The 19,139-nt window shown below is 42.1% G+C and overlaps 1 protein-coding gene across 1 annotated transcript; it reads right to left on the bottom strand.

The window, feature by feature from the left end:
• Positions 1–7,187: 7,187 nt before the first annotated feature.
• Positions 7,188–14,329, bottom strand: SRSF3 (serine and arginine rich splicing factor 3). The gene is made up of 6 exons (XM_081139514.1): positions 13,996–14,329; positions 12,247–12,454; positions 10,689–10,823; positions 8,501–8,539; positions 8,172–8,258; positions 7,188–8,020 (listed from the first exon to the last, which is right to left on the bottom strand). The coding sequence occupies exons 2-6, from the start codon at positions 12,450–12,452 to the stop codon at positions 7,993–7,995; spliced, it is 495 nt and encodes a 164-aa protein (XP_080995640.1). The 5' UTR covers positions 12,453–12,454; positions 13,996–14,329; the 3' UTR covers positions 7,188–7,992.
• Between the last annotated feature and the right edge of the window lie 4,810 nt (positions 14,330–19,139).

Below are 19,139 nucleotides of genomic sequence, written 5' to 3'. Positions count from 1 at the left end.
ATTTAAAGCACTTGCATAAGGCCATCCCAGACAGAATGATTAAACAGAATAAAGACACTGCCTAGAAACCACCAAACAATCCATCACTGGTTTTTCCTAATCCAGTTATTCCCTCCTATCAAAGGATGTATACTTAATACAGTATTTAAGCTCCAGGAACTGTTTTGAGCACACTTCTTGTATTAATTCAATCAAACATTCACAATCCATGGGAAAGGCACTTCATTTTCTCCCTTTTGACATATTTTTTTTTGTAAGGGAGACATCGATTTGACATCTATTTTTTCACTTATGAACTCATTGGTTGTTTTTTGTGCGTGCCCTGGCCAGAGATTGAACCCGGGATCTTTGTGTATTGGGACAGCACTCTAACAAACTGAACTACCTGGCGAGGGACTTGACACAGTTTGAGGGGTTTTTTAATCCTCAATAGAGAATATTTTTTCCATTGCTTTCCAGAGTAGACAGGAACATAGATGTGAGACACATCAACTGGTTGCCTCCCAGGCAGGGCCAGGATCGAGCCTGCAACTGAGGTACGTGCCCTTGGCTGGGACCCTTCAATCCACAGGCTGACACTAACCATTGAGCCACCTAAGCTGGGGTGGCCTTGACATAGTTTTGAGGCCTAGCTTTCTTGTGAGAATATTGTACTTCATTTCTCCAACTCAGCAGTCTGCTCTTTCTCTTGGTGTTATCTCTCCTTCAATTAAGCTTCTTTCCCCCTCTCTCATCATAGTCAAGTAAGTCTGGTCTATCATTCCAGGCTCTCATTTTTGTGTCTACATGTGCCTTCACTTAATTTTTTTGTAGGGCAAGTATGAAATGGCTTCAAGTGGATTCAAGCATCTGACTTATGTCTTCTAGCAGTCATACCTAGCACATACAGAAATATATACTATTTTAGAAACAGCTTATTTTTATATTATACTGGTTAAGGCTTCATCTTGATTTTGTTTTTAAATGAACACAGAAAAAGGGTTTCACTTCCAAAGTCTAGGATCATTCACTACAAAATTGTTTTACAAAAAGGGGGCCCAATAAATTGACAAACAAGATAGGACCAGAGACGTGGAAGCATGAGACAGATCTGAGGGAAGGTGGGAAGGCGGGAAGGAGAGCAGGGGTTGACCTTATAGGCATATATTCACAACCCATGGACACAGACAATAGATGGGAAGAACTGGGAAGGGGTGGGAGATGGGGAGAGGGGAATAAAGGGGAGAAAATGGAGGACATCTGTAAGACTTTCAACAAATTTTAAGAAAGGGGGGAGGCTGAGTCTGAAAGGGTTGAGGACCACTCTGAGCTTTTTGGAAAAATGGGAGATAACCCCAACACCAGAGTTGATACTTAGAAAAAGTACAATACATGTGCTCAGCATATGGTAATTCAATTTTTTTTTTTATTCTCACCCAAGGGTATGTTTTCCATTGATCCTTAGAGCGAAAGGGACAGGGAGAGACATCCATTGGTTGTCTAGTTTTTGTGTGTCTACATGTGCCTTCACTTAATTTTCCTGTAGGGCAAGTATTAAATGGCTTCAAGTGGGCTCAAGTATCTGACATATCTTCTAGCAGTCATACCTAACACATATAGAAATACATACTATTTTATAAACAGCATATTTTTATATTACATATTTAGGGCTTCATCTTGACTTTTTTTAAAAAATGAGCACCAGGGCTGGGGATCAAACTTGCAAGCCAGGTACCTGCCCTTGACTGGGAATCGAACCCACGACCCTTCAGTGCTCAGGCTGAGCCACAACAGCCAGAGCTGGTAATTCCAATTTTAATTCCTTTCCTATCTGGGTTTTTTCTCCCACACCTTGCTCAAGGGGTATCCCCAACACCAGCATTGTGAATGTGCTGCGTGGAACAAAGGAAAGCAGCATTTTTTGGTGACTACAATCTCACCCAACTGCTATGCACCACCAAGGTAGGTGCCCAAGGAATGCTGAGAGTTTTCAGTCCCACAACCAGGACTGACTCGTCCAGAAAGATTGAGCAAGAACAAGGATGAGCAGAAGATATGGCCTGGCCAGTGGGCAGGGCCACAGATGTTCCTTGTTCCATATACGGGGATGCCTGGGAGACTGGAGCAGGGAAAGAGGGCATAATAAATCAATAGGACCGCTGTGAGACAAAAACAGACCTGAATCCTGAACTGCTCTTTAGAATCACCTGGGGAACTTTGAAAGCATAAGAGACCAAGTTCCCACCTCAAACTAAATCGGAGCCTCTAAGGATGGGGCCCAGGTACTAGGTTTGCAAGTTTCCGGAAAAATTCCAAGGTGTAAAACAATCAGAAACACACTCATCAGCAATGCTCCGTGAGGTATGTTGTTATCCCAACTTGACAAATTATTTGTAGCCCTGGCTGGGAAGCTCAGGTTAGGGCATTGCCCTGATACACCAAGGCTGCGGGTTCTATCTCTCATCAGGGCACATACAGGAAGCAACCAATGAGTGCACAAATAGAACAAATCAATGTTTCTCTAAAATCAATTTTATTTTAACTCTTTTACAAAAAAACTTTGTAAAAATTTTGGCATAGCCAAAAGATGAAAATTCAGATCCAGGCAGGCCTAATTTGAAAACCCACTTTCATCACCGTTTTAACCTTTCATCCCCTTTCCTATCTGCCTATCCCTGGATTTCAGAAGCCCCTTTCTTTAAATCTGCCCCACTCCTTTAACTACAAATGTCCCTCCTGACCTTGGATCCCTCAAATCAATGTCCCCTCAAACTGTAAAATGGACTCAAAAGTATAAGGACCAGGGTGAGGTTCGGAAACACAAGACAGCATAGGGGGCACTCCTGCCTGCCCAGCACCAAAAGGGGTCCATCTTGCCGTTTCCTTGAGCTTCACTGCACACCAGTTCCTGTGCGCCTGCCACAGCTATTTACTGAGCCCCGTGCCATCTACGCTTACCTTCTCTTGGTATTATTAACAGGAGGTAGTTGTTTCCTACTGTTATCCCCATTTCACAGACTAGAAAACTGAAGCCCCAGCCCTGGCGGGTGGCTCAGTTGGTTGGAGCATCTTCCTGTACACCAGGTTTCGGGTTCCATTCCAGTTCAGGGCAAATACCTACACGGAAGATCCAGATTCAATCCCCCAGCGGGGCACGTATGGGAGGCAACTGATTGGGCAAATCCACCTTCTCATCTCGAAACAAAGGACTGCCACCATGGACTCAAGGCCTGTTCCAGTTCATCTCCACCTGGTCCTACAACCCAGGTTACACTGTCCCAGCTCAATGATTCCTGGGCTGCGACCTTGGACAACCTGTCTAGCCTTCCCTATACTTCAAGCAAGCAGGATGATCCCATCACTTTTCTTTTCCTTCCTGTCAACTGCTGTCAAGTTCAAAAAGTTGCCCCTGTTCAGGAACCAATCTTGGATGGTGCACATACACCTTTACCTTAAAAACCTTCTTTCCCTACACCTCTATTAAGAACCAATCAAACTCCTTTGAGAAAAGGCACGGAGCATTCTTCCAAGCCAATAGACTGCAAGCAGTGGTGGACAGCTTTAAGCACAAAGTCCACTGTTAAAACCTAAGTGATAAAATGGGCCCTCCTTAACCTGGACCAGTCCGTTACCCCCAGCAACTAAGACATACTTCACAACAGACCTGGGCAAACTGATTTTGAAGCCAGAGAAGGTGCTATCATCAATCTCTGCAACAGTCTTGTCTAGCCATGGAATTCTTCTGTGGTGTTCCCAAGGAAAAGGAAAATATTAAATGTGTACTTTATAAAGTTAAAAAAGTTAATTTAAAAGCCTCTAACATTTGATGTTCACCAGTCCTAAAGTACCAGTATTGTTCTCACATTCCTAAAAGGAACACTGGGGTCAAGACCAGGAGACTGGAGTAACCACACCTAGTCATAGCTTGAAGCACAAGATTAAAAAGTTAGTATGGACAGACAGAACCAGTGCCAATCCATCTACATTAGCACAGCTTTGTCCTTGACAGTGACATTTAGTCACATTAAACCGAGCATCACTTAGCATCAAGACAAAGCTAGTAAGGCCTTTGCCAAGAAATGTCTTAACTCAGCGGTGCTTAACTGTGGTACCTGCCCAGATGATGGCATATAGCATAGATTTAGAGTATACACAATGCAGATGTGCATGCTTCAGATGCCCAAAAAGCAAAAGGCTAAAGGACACATGGTTAGCATTTCCCAGCTGTAACCAAACACTAATAAAAAGGATGCTAACTCACCCCAAGTGAAATGTGAACAAAATATATAATAAAACAAAGGTGTCTGTTCACAAGTAAAAAGGACTTGAAAGCCTTCTGGAAGGCTTAATTTTGCTCTAAAAATAAAGTGAACTATTCTTTTCTCGGGACTTTTCCAAATGACAAGGAAGCAAAGTATCAATGTTTCCAGATTTTCACTTCAAGACTAAGTACATACATATATATATACTAACTCACAGTAAAGGCATTAAATGGCCAGATTCTAAGACCTTAGAGTAAGACAATCATACACAGTACTTTGATGTTCGTCAGACTGAGGAAAAACTAAAGATAACAAAAATGTTCTACACACATATTTCATGTTAGTCTGGGAAACCTTTTTAGCTATGTGTCCCAGATAATTAAAGAGAAAAAACTGGGATACTAGGTGATGTTTAAATAGTGTATTATGAATTTCTGCAATTAGGGCAAAGTTGCATGAAAAAACTTAAGCAGCTATACTAAATTTATCAAAAGAAATTTTCACTCTTTTCAGAAACTCATGCGTGCTGTAGTTGAATACTTTTGAGGTATCCAATGAATCTTTAATAGGATGGAAAGAATTTGTGAACTACAGAATAGTTATTTAATACTTACTATTAGACTGCTTTGATAAAAATATACTCCAACCCATTTTTTCTTTAGCCACTTTAATTATAAAAATCTTTCATGTGCTCCCAACCCCAAAATGGAAAACCAAAAGGCAACAGTCCAGTACAAATATACGCAACTGGACAATATCACCAACTAGATCTGGCAACTAAATCAGGTTCAAAATTCTGAAAAATAAAAAGCACATTAAGACAAAGCACTAAACCAGCATTATATAACCAGGGATTTTATCACCTGCTAAAACTCTTCCAAACAACACAGTGCTAAACCACTGTGGAAAACTGAGCCACTGAGCCTGTAATCAGGCTGTGTACATTTTGAAAAATTTCTATTATCAATACTACTACTGATTTAAGAAACACAGAAGACATTCTAATATGAACCATGACTCTACAATAAAAAGCAACCAGGACTTCCCAAGCAAATATGGGTGTATCTAACTGCTTTGGTGGAGACACCATCTACTGATCACATGGTCTTTTAAAGGAACTGTAAAAAGTATATAAATAATAGATAAATGCTATAATAAAACTCTTTGTCTTCATTTTTCTGCTTAAGACATGGAGTTCAGAAGTAATCCACAATAAGTTGAGAGCCAGATTGTTACATATTCCTGAAAGCATAAAAATCAACTATACTCCTGAGGTTCCCTTAAATTATCACCATTAGTGACCTCTAGTGAACACCTGTAGTAACTATACCACAGGTCAGTTTTACTGACTGCTTTCATTATCATTTGACTCAAGATGCATAATCAACTGGCTAATGGGACTTGTAATTAAATTACAAGTCAAGGTAACTCCGAGATTGACTTTATCTCAGCTTCTGCAACAGCAACATTATATGCATAATTTATTAACCTTTTTACAGAAACCCTTCTAACTTAAGACTGGAAGTTGTATACTGCCCCAAAAGCCCACATAAATGTCTGTAAGAGCAGTGCAACCACTGACACTGTATTACTTCCATGGCTTTTTAGCTAACTTGTTTTGTTCCTAACAGGAACAGTATTTAGGCTGTGAGGAAATGCCAAAAAGGCCCAAAGCCAGAGCTTCCAGCAGAACAGGTAATCTTTTGTTGTTGTTTTTTAAATTTATCTTTATTGTTGAAAGTATTACAAATGTCCCCTTATCCCCCTCCCCCATTGATTCCCCTCCCGCCAGGCCTTCACCACACTACTGTGTCCATGGGTTATGCATATAAATTCTTAGGTTAATCTCTCCCCACCCCATCCTCCCATCCCTGCCTTCCCCGAGATTTGTCAGTCTCAACAGGTAATTTTTAAGTGTCTTTAGCAAGACTCTTACTGAATCTCATTGATACAAATTCTCCCTGTGACATGCCCAATGACTCTCCTCCCTGCTGACATTAGCATGAAAGGTTATGGACCAAGGGAAATAATCTGTTTAGGACCTACATCTTGTAAGATATCCTTATAGAGCCCTTGCCAGTGTGGCTCATTGGTTGGGCATCGTCCTGCCTGTTTAATTCTGGATTGGGCAAATGTCCGGTTTGTGGGCTCCATCCCTGGTAGGTGGCGTACAGGAGGCAGGCGATCGGTGTTTCTCTCTCTCCCCCTTCCTCTCTCTAAAAATCAATTAAAAGATCTTTAAAAATATATATCCTTATAGATTCAACTCAAAGCAATGACTTCATAGGATAATCCAAAATACCACATTTAAGGAAACTAAGCCACAAGACTGTTACATTATGGTTTAATCTAATTGCACAAAATTTTGAAATTACAGTTCCTCTGGATTTCTAAGAGGAAGGTTATGCATGCCTCCATATTCAAGTCTGCACTATTACATTTGAACCATGTAGTGAATTTTACATTATAATGGATCAATTTAGAATTCCCATGCAACACCTCAAATTATATAAAATGGAAGCAATTTTTAAAGCTTTGTGGAAAGGTCTCATGCTAATGTTAAAAGCCTTTTTATGGGCAACTTTGGGCTTTAATGTACTAGGATGCTAACCTTTAAAATGTTTGTCACTGAGTATCATGGACTTTGAACTGGCTTCTACTCCTAAAAATAAATGTTAAGAACTAACAGTCACTGAGGTGACAACCAAAAATTCCCTTCACTTCAAAAGCCTCAATTTTGTTTCTTGTAAGATTTGTGTAACCAACTGCTTTCCATAGGACAAGAACTATGGTAATAGTGGGTTTGACTATTACAGTTATGCTATTTTATTAATTCAAAAGCACTTTACAAGAAAATATAAGTATGGCTTCCAATAGGAATGTTATACCTGAACTTGATACCAAGCTCACATATTTTAGTTTTGCAAGGAAAAACAGGCTTTCAGGTTAAACAACAATTTGTAACCAAAACTTTAATCCCAAGGATTCTCACAAAACATATTACAAATGACAGCATGAAAAAAATGTTTGCACAGTAACTCAAAAGTTCAGCTCTACAATGTACCCTTAAACTGGCAGGACACTGGTATCTTGAATAGTCTCAAATTTCCAAGTGAAGAATGTTACAAAGAGCTATGTATTCATATACAGCAATCACATAAGAAATTTATGACCTAAAGCAAAGAAAGGTAAACTAACTTTCTTGAAACTTCTTGGATTCTACACTAACTGGACAACCTCTGCCCAGTAATAAAGACTAGTTGAATTTTTTTTTTAAAACCTCAAATCTAGTTTAAGGGTGCAGCTTTAATTTTTACCTGCTGGCTTATGTTCACAGCAGCTTTTGAAAACTGCTTTTTCAACTACAGCTGCATATTCTATTCCAGCTATGGAAAGTCTTTAGTTCAATTTTTGCCAGTTGTTTCCATAATATTCAACATCACACTTTAGCTGGGCAGAAGTTAAGAGGTTTATTATCAGTCTGCAAGACTGAAGTTCAAAGCAAATTCAATTTTGCTTAAGGGAACATTGTAAAGTAACAATTCTTGGTATTACAGGACTCATATGATCCATTTCAAACCATAGAGAATCACATCTTTATGTGTCACTGTTCCAAGACAAATGTGAACAGCTAAAACATCTTAAAAATGCACCAAGCTTATGAAGTCTCAAACAAAACTTGAATTTTCTGTACATACTCCTGTCAAATGAAGTTATTTCCTGTACACCACTCCTCTTGCAACCTGGTCTTCTATTTCCTTTCATTTGACCTAGATCGGCTGAAAAAAGAAGAAAAACAAGTTCCATCTGTAACTTGGTGACAATGACAAAATAACAAGATTTGTATTGTAGAAAGTTATAAAAATCCTATCAAAATGGCTTAAGGAGACTTATTTCTGTTTTTAGTGCATTCATCATTAAAGATCTTACCTACGAGATCTAGAGAAGGATCGGGACGGCTTATGATTTCTCTCCCGAGACAGTGATCTCTCTCTTCTCCTATCTCTAGAAAGGGACCTAAAATCAGAGGGAAAAGAAAAATAGGACCACTCATGATTACACACATATATTCCCAAATAGTCTTTGAAAACTAAGAGCTGGTTCATTCTTACAACTTAATACTGGTTCTATGTAACACTTCATTCATTACTAATGCCAACCAAGGTCTATTAACCATTAACCAAGTCATTTGGAAAACAGCTTTCGAATAGCAACCAACACTGCCATTTTTGAGAAATGTGGCCAGAAGAGTCATTTACCTGCTCCGGCTGCGGGAGAAGCTTCTCCGTCTTGGAGATCTAAAAGCAGAAACAGGAAAGTTAGGCTAACTGTCAATTATTATTTATGGCGTGAGGCATTTCCCAACTTTTCAATCTCACTGTTGGGCCCAGTGAATGTGCCGAAGAACTGGCACCCATCGTCAAAAAAAAAAAAAAAGAAAAGAAAAAAAAGGCACAGAAGGATTAAGGAACCAAAAGCTCAAGTGAAAAGCAGGTATTCCAACCATGGACTCACTTTAACAAAGAATGCTTCACAGCAGATCTGTCCAATGCAAAACTTCATGTCAAACTAACTTCACTACCCAAACACCACACCAAAATGTAGTCCCAACAAGTAGTTCCAAAAACAGTACCATAAACCAGTATTTGGAACCCATGCAAACCTAGAAGTCCATGACAAGACTTAGGTACCAGGTGGATAGTGTAATTTTGTGAAAACGCGCTAGGTGTAAATATTGACGCCATAAGTGCTACATTAGAACTGCAATTGTGATCCGTCACATTTAAGAGTGTGTTTTAGACTTATCAAAATTACCTTAGCTTGGCCCGCTTTCACCCCCAAAATTTTAAAATTTTGAAAACTGTTAGTAAAACCATTTAAAGGTGATAGGAGTCAACAAATTTTTGCTAGAAAGGAAAGCTGAATCTGTTAGTTATTAAAATTTTTAGTTTGGCATCTCACACATGCAAATAAGTTTCACTTGAAGGTCTAGTTACATTATGAGTTCCCTATCACCCTTAAAAGTTTTATTCAAGCAATATATATGTACATTACCATTCAATTATGCACAGCCAGCCTTTGATCCAGAAAAAGAATTACTTTAAGCCGCTTACTCCTTATTTTAACCAGCAGTAAACTGTATAAGCAGGAAAAACTTACTAGTTTTGGGTTTCAACAAGCTAGAAATGGTGAGGTGAGGCTGCCGGACTGACGGCCAGGAAGAATTTGCTGAAAAGGTTTTGCCAGATGTTGCGTTGGATTTAGTTGGTTGGCGAAGGGGGTGTTGTGGATTTTTCCTGCTTTTTTGTTAGCCGAAGGCTGCTGCTGTAGTTGTTGTGAAGACATTTGGTAAATAAACAGCTGAGCTGATTGGCCAGGAATGTGTGGGCGGTCGAGGTGGCTGCTGCCGATTTGGTTAAGGTTGGAGAGAAGGCTGAGAGAAAACAGCATGCTCGGGAACCAAAGGGCGGTGCAACCTGACGACTGGCCATGCCTGGGTCATGTGAAACGACACCAGCCAAGCTGAATGGGGCGCGCTGGTCACATGACGCTGAAAGGGCTAGTTGACTGGCTAATGCAGACTCAGAGGGTGGTGAGAAGAGACATGATGGTGACTCTGTAACGGGGTTCATTTTTATTAATAGATGGACCAAAAAGCACAAAAAAAAAATGAAAAACAAGCCATCAGTACAACCATCTATTAGCTAACAAATACTCTTTATTATGATGGGCAACAGTGTGTTGTTTTTCAAAATAGCAAAAGGGGCAAGATTTTGAACTCCTATCTCCTAGGACTTCACTCACCTGTAAGAGGTAAATTCAGTCCTACAGAAACTATTTTGGAGATTTGAGGAGATGTGGAGTTAGCATCCAGACAACACTGCCTGGTCCAAGAATGATGCCATTTTCAATTATAAAAAAACTGATTTCTCTCCTACTTGGGTTTGAAGAATAGATGACTGGGATTACTTTTTTAGCCCCCTTTATTGGTCAGTGACTTAAGTTAGTTTCAGAAAGATTTCTATTTTACCAGTTTAACATTAAAACAGCTGCCTGATTGATAAATATTACAATCGTGCTACTAGTAGAAAACACATTTTTCTTTGTGAAGAGCTAGAGTTGAATGTAATGTTTGTCATTATGGAGTCAAGAAATGGAAAAAGGCCTAAATTGAAGTATAAGGGAAGACTTGGAAAGATGCAACTAGAAGATGAACTAGAAGATAGATCCAAGATAGAAGTTACTGACTACCAACATGAACCTAAAGACAAAAGCCAACACTCAGCACAACTCACATACCCCAAACTACACCCAGCAAATGTTTCATAAAAACCTCCGATTCTTCACAGTAAGTTTAAAACCCACCAACAAACTTGGAGAGAAATACCTGTTCCTATTAGCTACTCCATTATACCAATACCTCTAAACACGCTATCTCTCAAGTACCTGCGACGAGGTGGAGGACTCCTCCTCCGATAATCATCTCGAGGGCGACGACCCCAAGAGGGAGGTGGGCCACGATTTCTACTTCTCTTTTCACCATTCGAAAGTTCCACTCTTACCCGGCAGCCACATAGTGTTCTAGGAAAGAAAAGTCATTATTAAATTTTAAGCAACCAAAATGACTTTCTAAGAGATGTGTATTAAAGCAAAAAGCACTTGTAGTTAGCTTCTTAGCAAACACATTTAATGCCTGCAGAAATCTTAAAACCAAAAACAAGTTTTAGTTTTTTCCCCCTAAAATATATCTTTATTGATTTCAGAGATAAGGGAGATGGGGGGATATCAATAATGAGAGTCATTGATCGGCTGCCTCCTGCACGCCCCAGACTGGGCTAGAGCCCACAACCCAGGAATGTGCCCTGACAGGGAATCGAACCTCCATCTCCTGGATGCTAGGTCGATGCTCAACTGCTGAGCCACACCCGGCCACGCCCTGTATTTTTTTCTTAAAGGAAACCAACTTCCTTACATTTTATTGCTTTTAGAGTCAGTCTAACAATTGGGATCAATGTTAATTTGTTAACAATTTTAAGTGTGAAAAACCCTAGAATCCTCCTCAAAGAACTAGTTCTTCTGTACATCCTGTTTTGACTTCTTACTTTGTGGTCCCAGCACTTGTTTACTCATCTTACACCATATTTGCTGGTGTCTCCACTCCACCCGTCCATATAAACAACAATAAATAGGACAGAAGACTTTTGGCCATTTTATTTTACATCACCCCTCCCCATCAATTATCACACAATAGTTGACCAAAAAAATTGCAACCACCATTAAGTTTAGATAAGCCACAGTGATTGGGAGGAGGTGGGGCCCGGGGAATGTTTCTGCAACCTGCTTGGATAAAAAAAAGCTTTTTTTTTACAGCCAATCCTCAGACCATTTAATTTTTTCCTTAGTTTCATGAAATTCAATGGTTTCAAATGCCAAATAGAATGGGGGAGGGCAACAACCTGTTCACTAATAATATTAGACTTGAGTATTATCAGCCACCTAATAGGACACTTATTACTAAGGGAAATTGCTATACAATCGATACTTCTTAAAAGAGGCACTTCAAAGACATAAAAGATAATGGTGCAAGAACCCCCCCCCCACAGGTAACCAGCATCCAAGTACAATTATCAATTCACAGCAACTCTTACTTAAAAAAATATGATTCCACAACTGTTTTAGAAACAATTCAAAAGTGACAACACAGTTGACACTGGAGAATTTAGACTAAAATATTTTCACTTTTTTTTGGATAGTTATCCTCCCACTAAGAATTGGCCATTAAGCCTAATTATTTTCTTCAGTGGCCAACCAAGTAAAAAGAAACTTCCCGAATCTCCACTCAAACTGGTCCTTTTTTGATTGCAAAAAAGGTTTATGTAAATTTCCAATAACATCAATTTCAGATAACCAAGAAGCCACTCAGAACCACGTATTCTAGAGATTTTAAGTATTAGAAATTCAAGCAACATTATCTGCTGTTAGTATAAATCAATGATTAAATTACCTCCCATCTAGCTCTCGGACAGCATCGGCTGCATCTCGGGGATCTTCAAACTCAACGAAAGCAAAGCCGGGAGGGTTTCTAGCAACCCACACACTTCGGAGTGGTCCATAATAGCCAAAAGCTCGTTCCAATTCAGTCTTGTTACCGTTGTTTCCAAGATTACCTACATAAACCTTACAGTCCAATGGACAGGAATCACGATGCATTTCTGTTAAAAAAATATATACATTGAAGATTTAACCAAGTAATCTACACAGTGAAAAACAGATCCTTAGGAAAGACTGCCAAAATACTAAAAACCAAACAAGTAAAATCACCATCCCCCAAACACCCATTTCTACCTAATTGTTACTGATAACTGTGAGGAAGGCAGCATAAATTGTGTTAAAAAAACAAACCTCCTTGCAAAATAATAAATACTGAAGGAGCATCCACTACAGCATAGGCACTGAGTTAGGGGCTTTACCTATTATTTCAATTACTCTTGAAAATAAAGCACTTAGACAAGGAAGGTAACCTGGCTCAGAAGCAAAGCCTGAGGCTCAAAAACCAAATGAAACAATGCAGAAGATATAAGGTTAAAGCTAAACACTAGAAAAGTGATAAAAATGTGCCTTTTAAGCCAAAACTTAACCAGCTTCATTTCTCACAAGTGCTACCTTTTTTAAACGTACCTCGTATCAGCACAATTCTTAACACAAAGCTATTAACCCACATGTCTATCAACAGACAAATAAGCTAAATGCATTATCCACACAATGAATTATTATTCAGGAAAAGAAGTATTGATAAATGCTACAAACGTTGATGAAAACATGCTAAGTTACAGAAGGCAGACACATAAGTGCAGGTATTACGATTCCATCTATTATGAAATGTCCAAAACAGGTAAATCCAGAGACAGACTAGTGGTTACATTTGTTATGCAGAAATAAATTGCACTTTAAGGACTTGTATTTAACTCCTTAAAGTCGCCTAGGCAACGATCCCAATCACCTTGCAGGCCAGTTTCAAATGCTTGAAAGAGCGGCCTCTTCAATAACGCAGTTCAAGGGCCATCCACATAACACCACTTTCTTCTCCCTTTCAGCTTATTTAATTAAAAAGTCCCGACACATCCTATTTGCGTGACCCCACCCTGTGCCCAGGAGTTAAGAGCAAACCACTGCTGATTTTTTAAAAACTTCATGTGACCAGTTTCAGGCCTACGGATTAGCGGGACGCAGCTACAGTAACAATACTGCCCACGGATCGGTTAAGGAGAAAAAAGAGAAAAAAAAAAAAGGTTGGTTCAAGGTGTAAAAAGTGAAGTTAAAATGACACGAAAATAAGTGTGAATATAAAAATCACTTAATGTGGATCGGAAAGTCCAGTCTTGACTAGTGACTTGAGAAAAAAAACCTGGAAGCTTCTGAAGAAAACGTGGGGCGGAAAAAAAAAAAAAGGCGCCATAAATTGAAAGGCCGCGCGGCCTGGAGTAAAATACGGTTACCGGCTCCCCCTCTGCCTCAATTCTCGGGTAATCCCACACCCCGGTTCATCCTCTAGCAAAGGTTTATAAACACCTTCACTTCACTGCCAGGACAGGGCCTAGGGTGGGCCTGAGGCCCCCGCCACCGCCCGTGCTGAACGTCACAAAATGGCGGCGGCGTCCCTTTGTCTCAATCTGGCGCCGCCATTGGGCCTGGCCCCACCTCAGCATTTTTAAGTTTCATTTCCCACTTCACTCCCTCGGTCCTGGTCTCTTACCGAGATCTTGAGTTAGAACTGCAGCGGCTTAAGTCCACACACCCTCGGACGGTGCTTCAGCTCCCCTCCGTCCGGCTCCCACAAGTCCTCTCACCTCCCCGGCGTCCACGAAATGGCGGACCACCGCCTTCTCCTTGCCCTTATTTATACGGCATGGCGGAATCACATGATTGGACGAGCTGGTCCAATGAGAGGCCGCGAATGCCGTGACGTGGCAGCTACAAAAGTAGGGAGACCCGCGGTTGCTGGGAGCGCGCTTCGGCCCCGAGGCTGTGCCCACGGGCGGCCGCGCTCTCGTGGCCCCAGCCCCTGCGCTCCCCCGGGTTTTCTCCCCCCGTTTCGTATCGCCGGGTTATTTTCAGTGTCTCCCTCGCTCACCTCCAAATTGGCTGACGCTGTGAACACTCCTGCGGCCACGCCCAAAAGCTGGCAGAGCCGTTGGCTCCTTACAAGATTTAACTAGCAGATGAATTCGTTACTTGATCCCCGCCAGCGGGCTGGCTGGAACTGAGACCATCGCGTTTACAAATGTGCTTCGAAGTCGCTCCCAAGGTCGCTGAGCTGTTTGTGACCCAGCTGCCACCAGATTGTGCCCGCCCAGCCCTACACTTAGGGCAAAGCCCCATCCTGGAAGGTGGGCCGGGGCCTGGCCGGTTTCCCGCCTCTCACCCGAGCCGCAGGGTCTGGCGGCGACGGGCGGCCGCGTCCTCAGCCTGGGCCCTGCCGAAGTTTAAGAGAAACGCCCAAGGCAAAGGAGACCGGGCCGGCCATCTGGAAACCTTACCCTTTAGCGAATAACAATAAAAGGAAGTTCCTGAAGAAGACTGAATTAAATTCTAAGCCCCAAACAAACGCCGGGAAGGGCCCCTCTGCTCTTCCTCCGGGGAAAGGGGGTGGGGGTGGGGCCCGTGGGCCGCTCGCACCTTCCTGTTTGCCACCCACCCCCGAGGAAGAGGGGGCGCCGGGTCGTGAACTGTTGGGAGAGAAATACCCAAGCTCTCCCTCTCCGGGGTTCAGTGAGCTCAGCTAGGCAGTTTGCGGGGTGCCCTCAAACTTTCTCCCCGACCTTCCCGCAGTGGAGTCTGGCCTAGTATTGCTAAGATGCAGTTAAATATGCTCTCGGGAAAAAAAGAAAGAAAAAGAAAAAAATAACCTGGATTTTCTCATTAACTGAAAGATATGCTAATTATTTTCTTGGCTCAGCTCTTCCTGATGTTTTCGTGTGAAGCCTTGTCTTTTCTTGTGGCTGGAAAAGGTTTTTTCACAGTGGGGAGGGGGGACAAGCGGAGATTTCATCAACCGGAGCCGGAGTTTTCTCCCTTGTCAGTGGGAATGGAGAGTTCATCAACCCGAGCCGGAGTTTTCTCCCTTGTCAGTGGGAATGGAGAGTTCATCAACCCGAGCCGGAGTTTTCTCCCTTGTCAGTGGGAATGGAGAGTTCATCAACCCGAGCCGGAGTTTTCTCCCTTGTCTGTGGGAACGGCGCCCTGCGGGGGAGCAGGGGACGGGAACTCAGTGGTTGGCCGCCCTGTGCAGGCCTTGCCCGGAGCGTTTACCAGGTGAGGAGGGGCTCCAGCCAACCCCACTCTCGCTTCTTTTCTTTCATTCTCTCAATGTTTCTCTCTTCTGGCTCACTTGTTTGCCTTCACTTGCTCCTCTCCTCTGGGGAAGCTTTTCTCTTTATAATTTTTTCTTCTGCCAAAGCAAAGTAAGAGGGTCCTGGATTTGGACCACAGCCCCACTGCTTCGTCCTGCTAAAGTGTCTGGAAAAGAACCCCTTAACCCATCTCAGGATTAGTTTCCTCTGGGTAAAATGGGATAATAGCAGCCTGGCCCTGGCCCCTGTGGCTCATTTGGTTAGAGCATCATCCAGGTGCACCAAGAGGCGGTGTTACCAGGGCGATGCCGAGAAGACCTCAGTTCTTGTCTTATTGAGGGAAATATCTCAATCAAGAGACAAAATGTAGAAAAGAAAGCAAGAATTTATTGACTGCAGCCAAAATATACTTAAGACAGTGAAACAAGGAAGGGCATAGGAGAAGCAACAGGAAGCCTAGGCTGGGCTGCTTTGGCTCACGGGGAAAGGGGGCCTTGGAGACAGGTGTCCCGTGTCCTTGTCGTTGTGTGCCCCCCCCTTTGCAAGTCTAGTGGGGTCCCCTCAAAGGGAGAAGGGGCAAGGAGATGGTGCTGGCATGCTGGGGGGGGGGGGGGGGATGTTCATTTTCAGGAGTTTTAAAGGCTGGGCCTTTAGGGGAGGTCCTAGGGACAGATCAATAGAACAGTCATCAGTTTTATGCTAATACACCAAAATGAGGTTTATTCTTAATTTATCTGTCCTTGGGTGTGGTTGGCAAATGGCACTAATTGGATTTCTGTTATCTGTCTCCAAGGATAGAGTAATTTAAGCTAGCTACCTTCTGGCTGGGGAGGAGAAATGCAAACCATTTACTCTCAAGTGTCCTCGGTTTAGGGAAGATAGGATTTACTAGGCGGCTGCAAACTGCTGTTTAACAATCAGTCTTAGTTTCCCAATTCCACTTGTCCTGGAACTTTTGTAGATTTTACTATGCTCTAACAGTGCTGGGTTGATTCCAGGTCAGGGCACATACCCAGGTTGTGATTTGGGTCCCTGGTTGGGTGTGTGTGGGAGGCAACCGATAGATGTTTCTCTCTCACATCATTGTTCCTCTCTCCCTTCCACTTTGAATAAACATAAAATTTTAAAAAATCAATGGAAAAAAGTCGTCCGGTGAGGATTAACAAAACAAAGACACACAAAAAAAAGCTCTTTTTTAAAAATCATTATCTTTATTGTTGAGAAAACACTGACTCCTTTTAAATGTTCCTTTCACGTCTCAGTATGCTCCTCCTTCCCACCGTTTTTCCTGTTTTTGTCTGTGTAATGCTCGTCTAGCGTGCACCTTTCGATGGAGCGCTCTTAATTACTGGATTCGTGAGTACATTTTCAACCTTCTCTGGCTATCCACACACACTTTCCATCTTCTGGTAACTGCAGCCAAATGAATTATCCATTTAAATTCTGGAATATTTTAATGTTCCTTTGATTTTATTTGACCAGCAACCTCTCTTGTGTAGACCCTAGAGCCATATGATGCTTCAAGAGGACCTACCAGAATTTCTTAGTGGGGACAGGGAATGGAGATCATATATTGCAGTGAACATCTCTTGATTTTCTTTCGGGAACTACCAGTTCTTAGCCCCCACTCCCACCACCAGTAAAAAAGATGTGGAATTCTATCAGAACAGTTCCTAGTCCCAGCATTGCTGCTAGGCCAGCCCGAGAGAGGTGTGCTCATTTCCTCTGCCTGGTGGGGTCCTGAGCCAGGGCGGCTGTCCTCTTTCCAGAAGGGAGGAAGCAGCCTGCAATAAACCCAACCTAAAAGCAGGGAGAGCTGAGAGATGGTAATAAGGAGCCCTGAACCCACGTCCACTTTTGGAATCCCAGTTATTTGAACATGCAAGTTCTCTACCTCTTCCCCCAACTTGCCTAGGCCATGCTGAGTTGATTTTTTCTCCCTGTTGCTTGCATGCAGAAAGATTCCAAATATAGAAATTACTCTAACACACTTCTCACTACACATGAGAACCATGGCACTAAGTAATCTTCCAATTCTAAAAAATTCACCCATTACCAATAAACTGTTTTTAATTTAAGGGGGAAAAGTTACTGATGGCCAGGCATAATACCTGTGTATAAGAATTAATACTTTATAAACACTGTGGTTGACTTCAAGGAAAATCTAATAAGAACATAGACCATACCAATAGTTCACTAGCTGCTTGGTTCAATGTCCTGGCAGGAAGCAGATAGCACAGACAATAGTTATTTACAGAGGTATGGGCAAGGTTAAGGAAACCCACAGGGGAAGGCAGGGCTCCCAGAGGCAGCTTAGGCCCAATGGGGCAAGAATGAGCAGGGTACCAGAACCAGGCAAGTGTTGTAGGTATGAAGAGAGGCCACTATGGCCTTGATTAGAGGAACTGCAGCAGCCCAGTTGTGGGGGTTTGGTTTTTTTCTTGGACGGTAGCAGGGTCAGAGGTGGAAGAACTGGACTACATTCTCTTCCCATAATCCCATCTTTTTTTCCCTCCAAATATGTTTTTATTGATTTCAGAGAGAGGAAGGGAGAGGGAGAGAAAAAAATAGAAACATCAAGGCGTGGGGGATCGAGCCCAAAATGGGGGCATGTGCCCTGACTGGGGAATTAAACCAGTGACCTCTTGGTGCATGGGATGATGCTCATCCAACAGAGCCACACCAGCCAGGGCAGGCAGTCCCATCTTTTATTGGTACCTTCTATAGTCCAAAGCCATCTGGCAACCTGAGGGCAAGAGAGCTGGCTGATGCAACCCTTGAAGTCAGCCTCCCAGGCACAGAGCAGAGACGACAGGTGGTGGTGGGGAGGGCTTTTCTAGTGTCATGCTGTTTAATACAGCAGCCATTAGGCACATGTGGCTATTTAAGTCTGAACTGAGATGTGCTGTAAATGTAACATACTGGATTTCAAACAGCATTTAAAAAAAAAAAAAGTAAAATATCTCATTATAAATTTTTATATTGACTGCATGTTGAGATAATATTTTGATGTATTGGGTTAAAACTATATTATTAAAATTAACTTCATCTATTTCTTTTTTTTTTTTTAATCCTCACCCAAGGATATTTTTTCCATTGCTTTTCAGAGAGAGTGGAAGAGAGAGACAGAGAAAAACATTGATGTGAGAGAGACACATCGATTGGTTACCTCCCACATGTGCCCTGACCTGAGCTGGGGATCAAGCCTGCAAATGAGGTATGTGCCCTTGGCTGGAATTGAACCCTGGACTCTTCAGTGTGCCCGCCGACGCTATAACCACTGAGCCAAACCAGCTAGGGCTCATCTATTTCTTTATACTTTTTTAACTGTGGCTATTAGAACACTTAAAATTATATGTATGGCTCACATTATAGTTCTATTGGGCAATGTTGATCTACCAGGACAAAAGGAAAATAAACACACACAATTACAACAAATAATAATTTAAAAACTCACTTTAGCCCTGGCTGGTGTGGCTCCAAAGGGTCTCGGGTTCAATTCCCGGTCAGGGCACATGCCCAGGTTTCAGGTTCAATGCCAGGTCCG

The sequence above is a fragment of the Miniopterus schreibersii genome (assembly GCF_964146895.1).
Source record: "Miniopterus schreibersii genome assembly, chromosome: 6".
Classification (NCBI taxonomy): Eukaryota; Metazoa; Chordata; class Mammalia; order Chiroptera; family Miniopteridae; genus Miniopterus; species Miniopterus schreibersii.
This window is presented reverse-complemented; position numbering and strand designations above follow the sequence as displayed.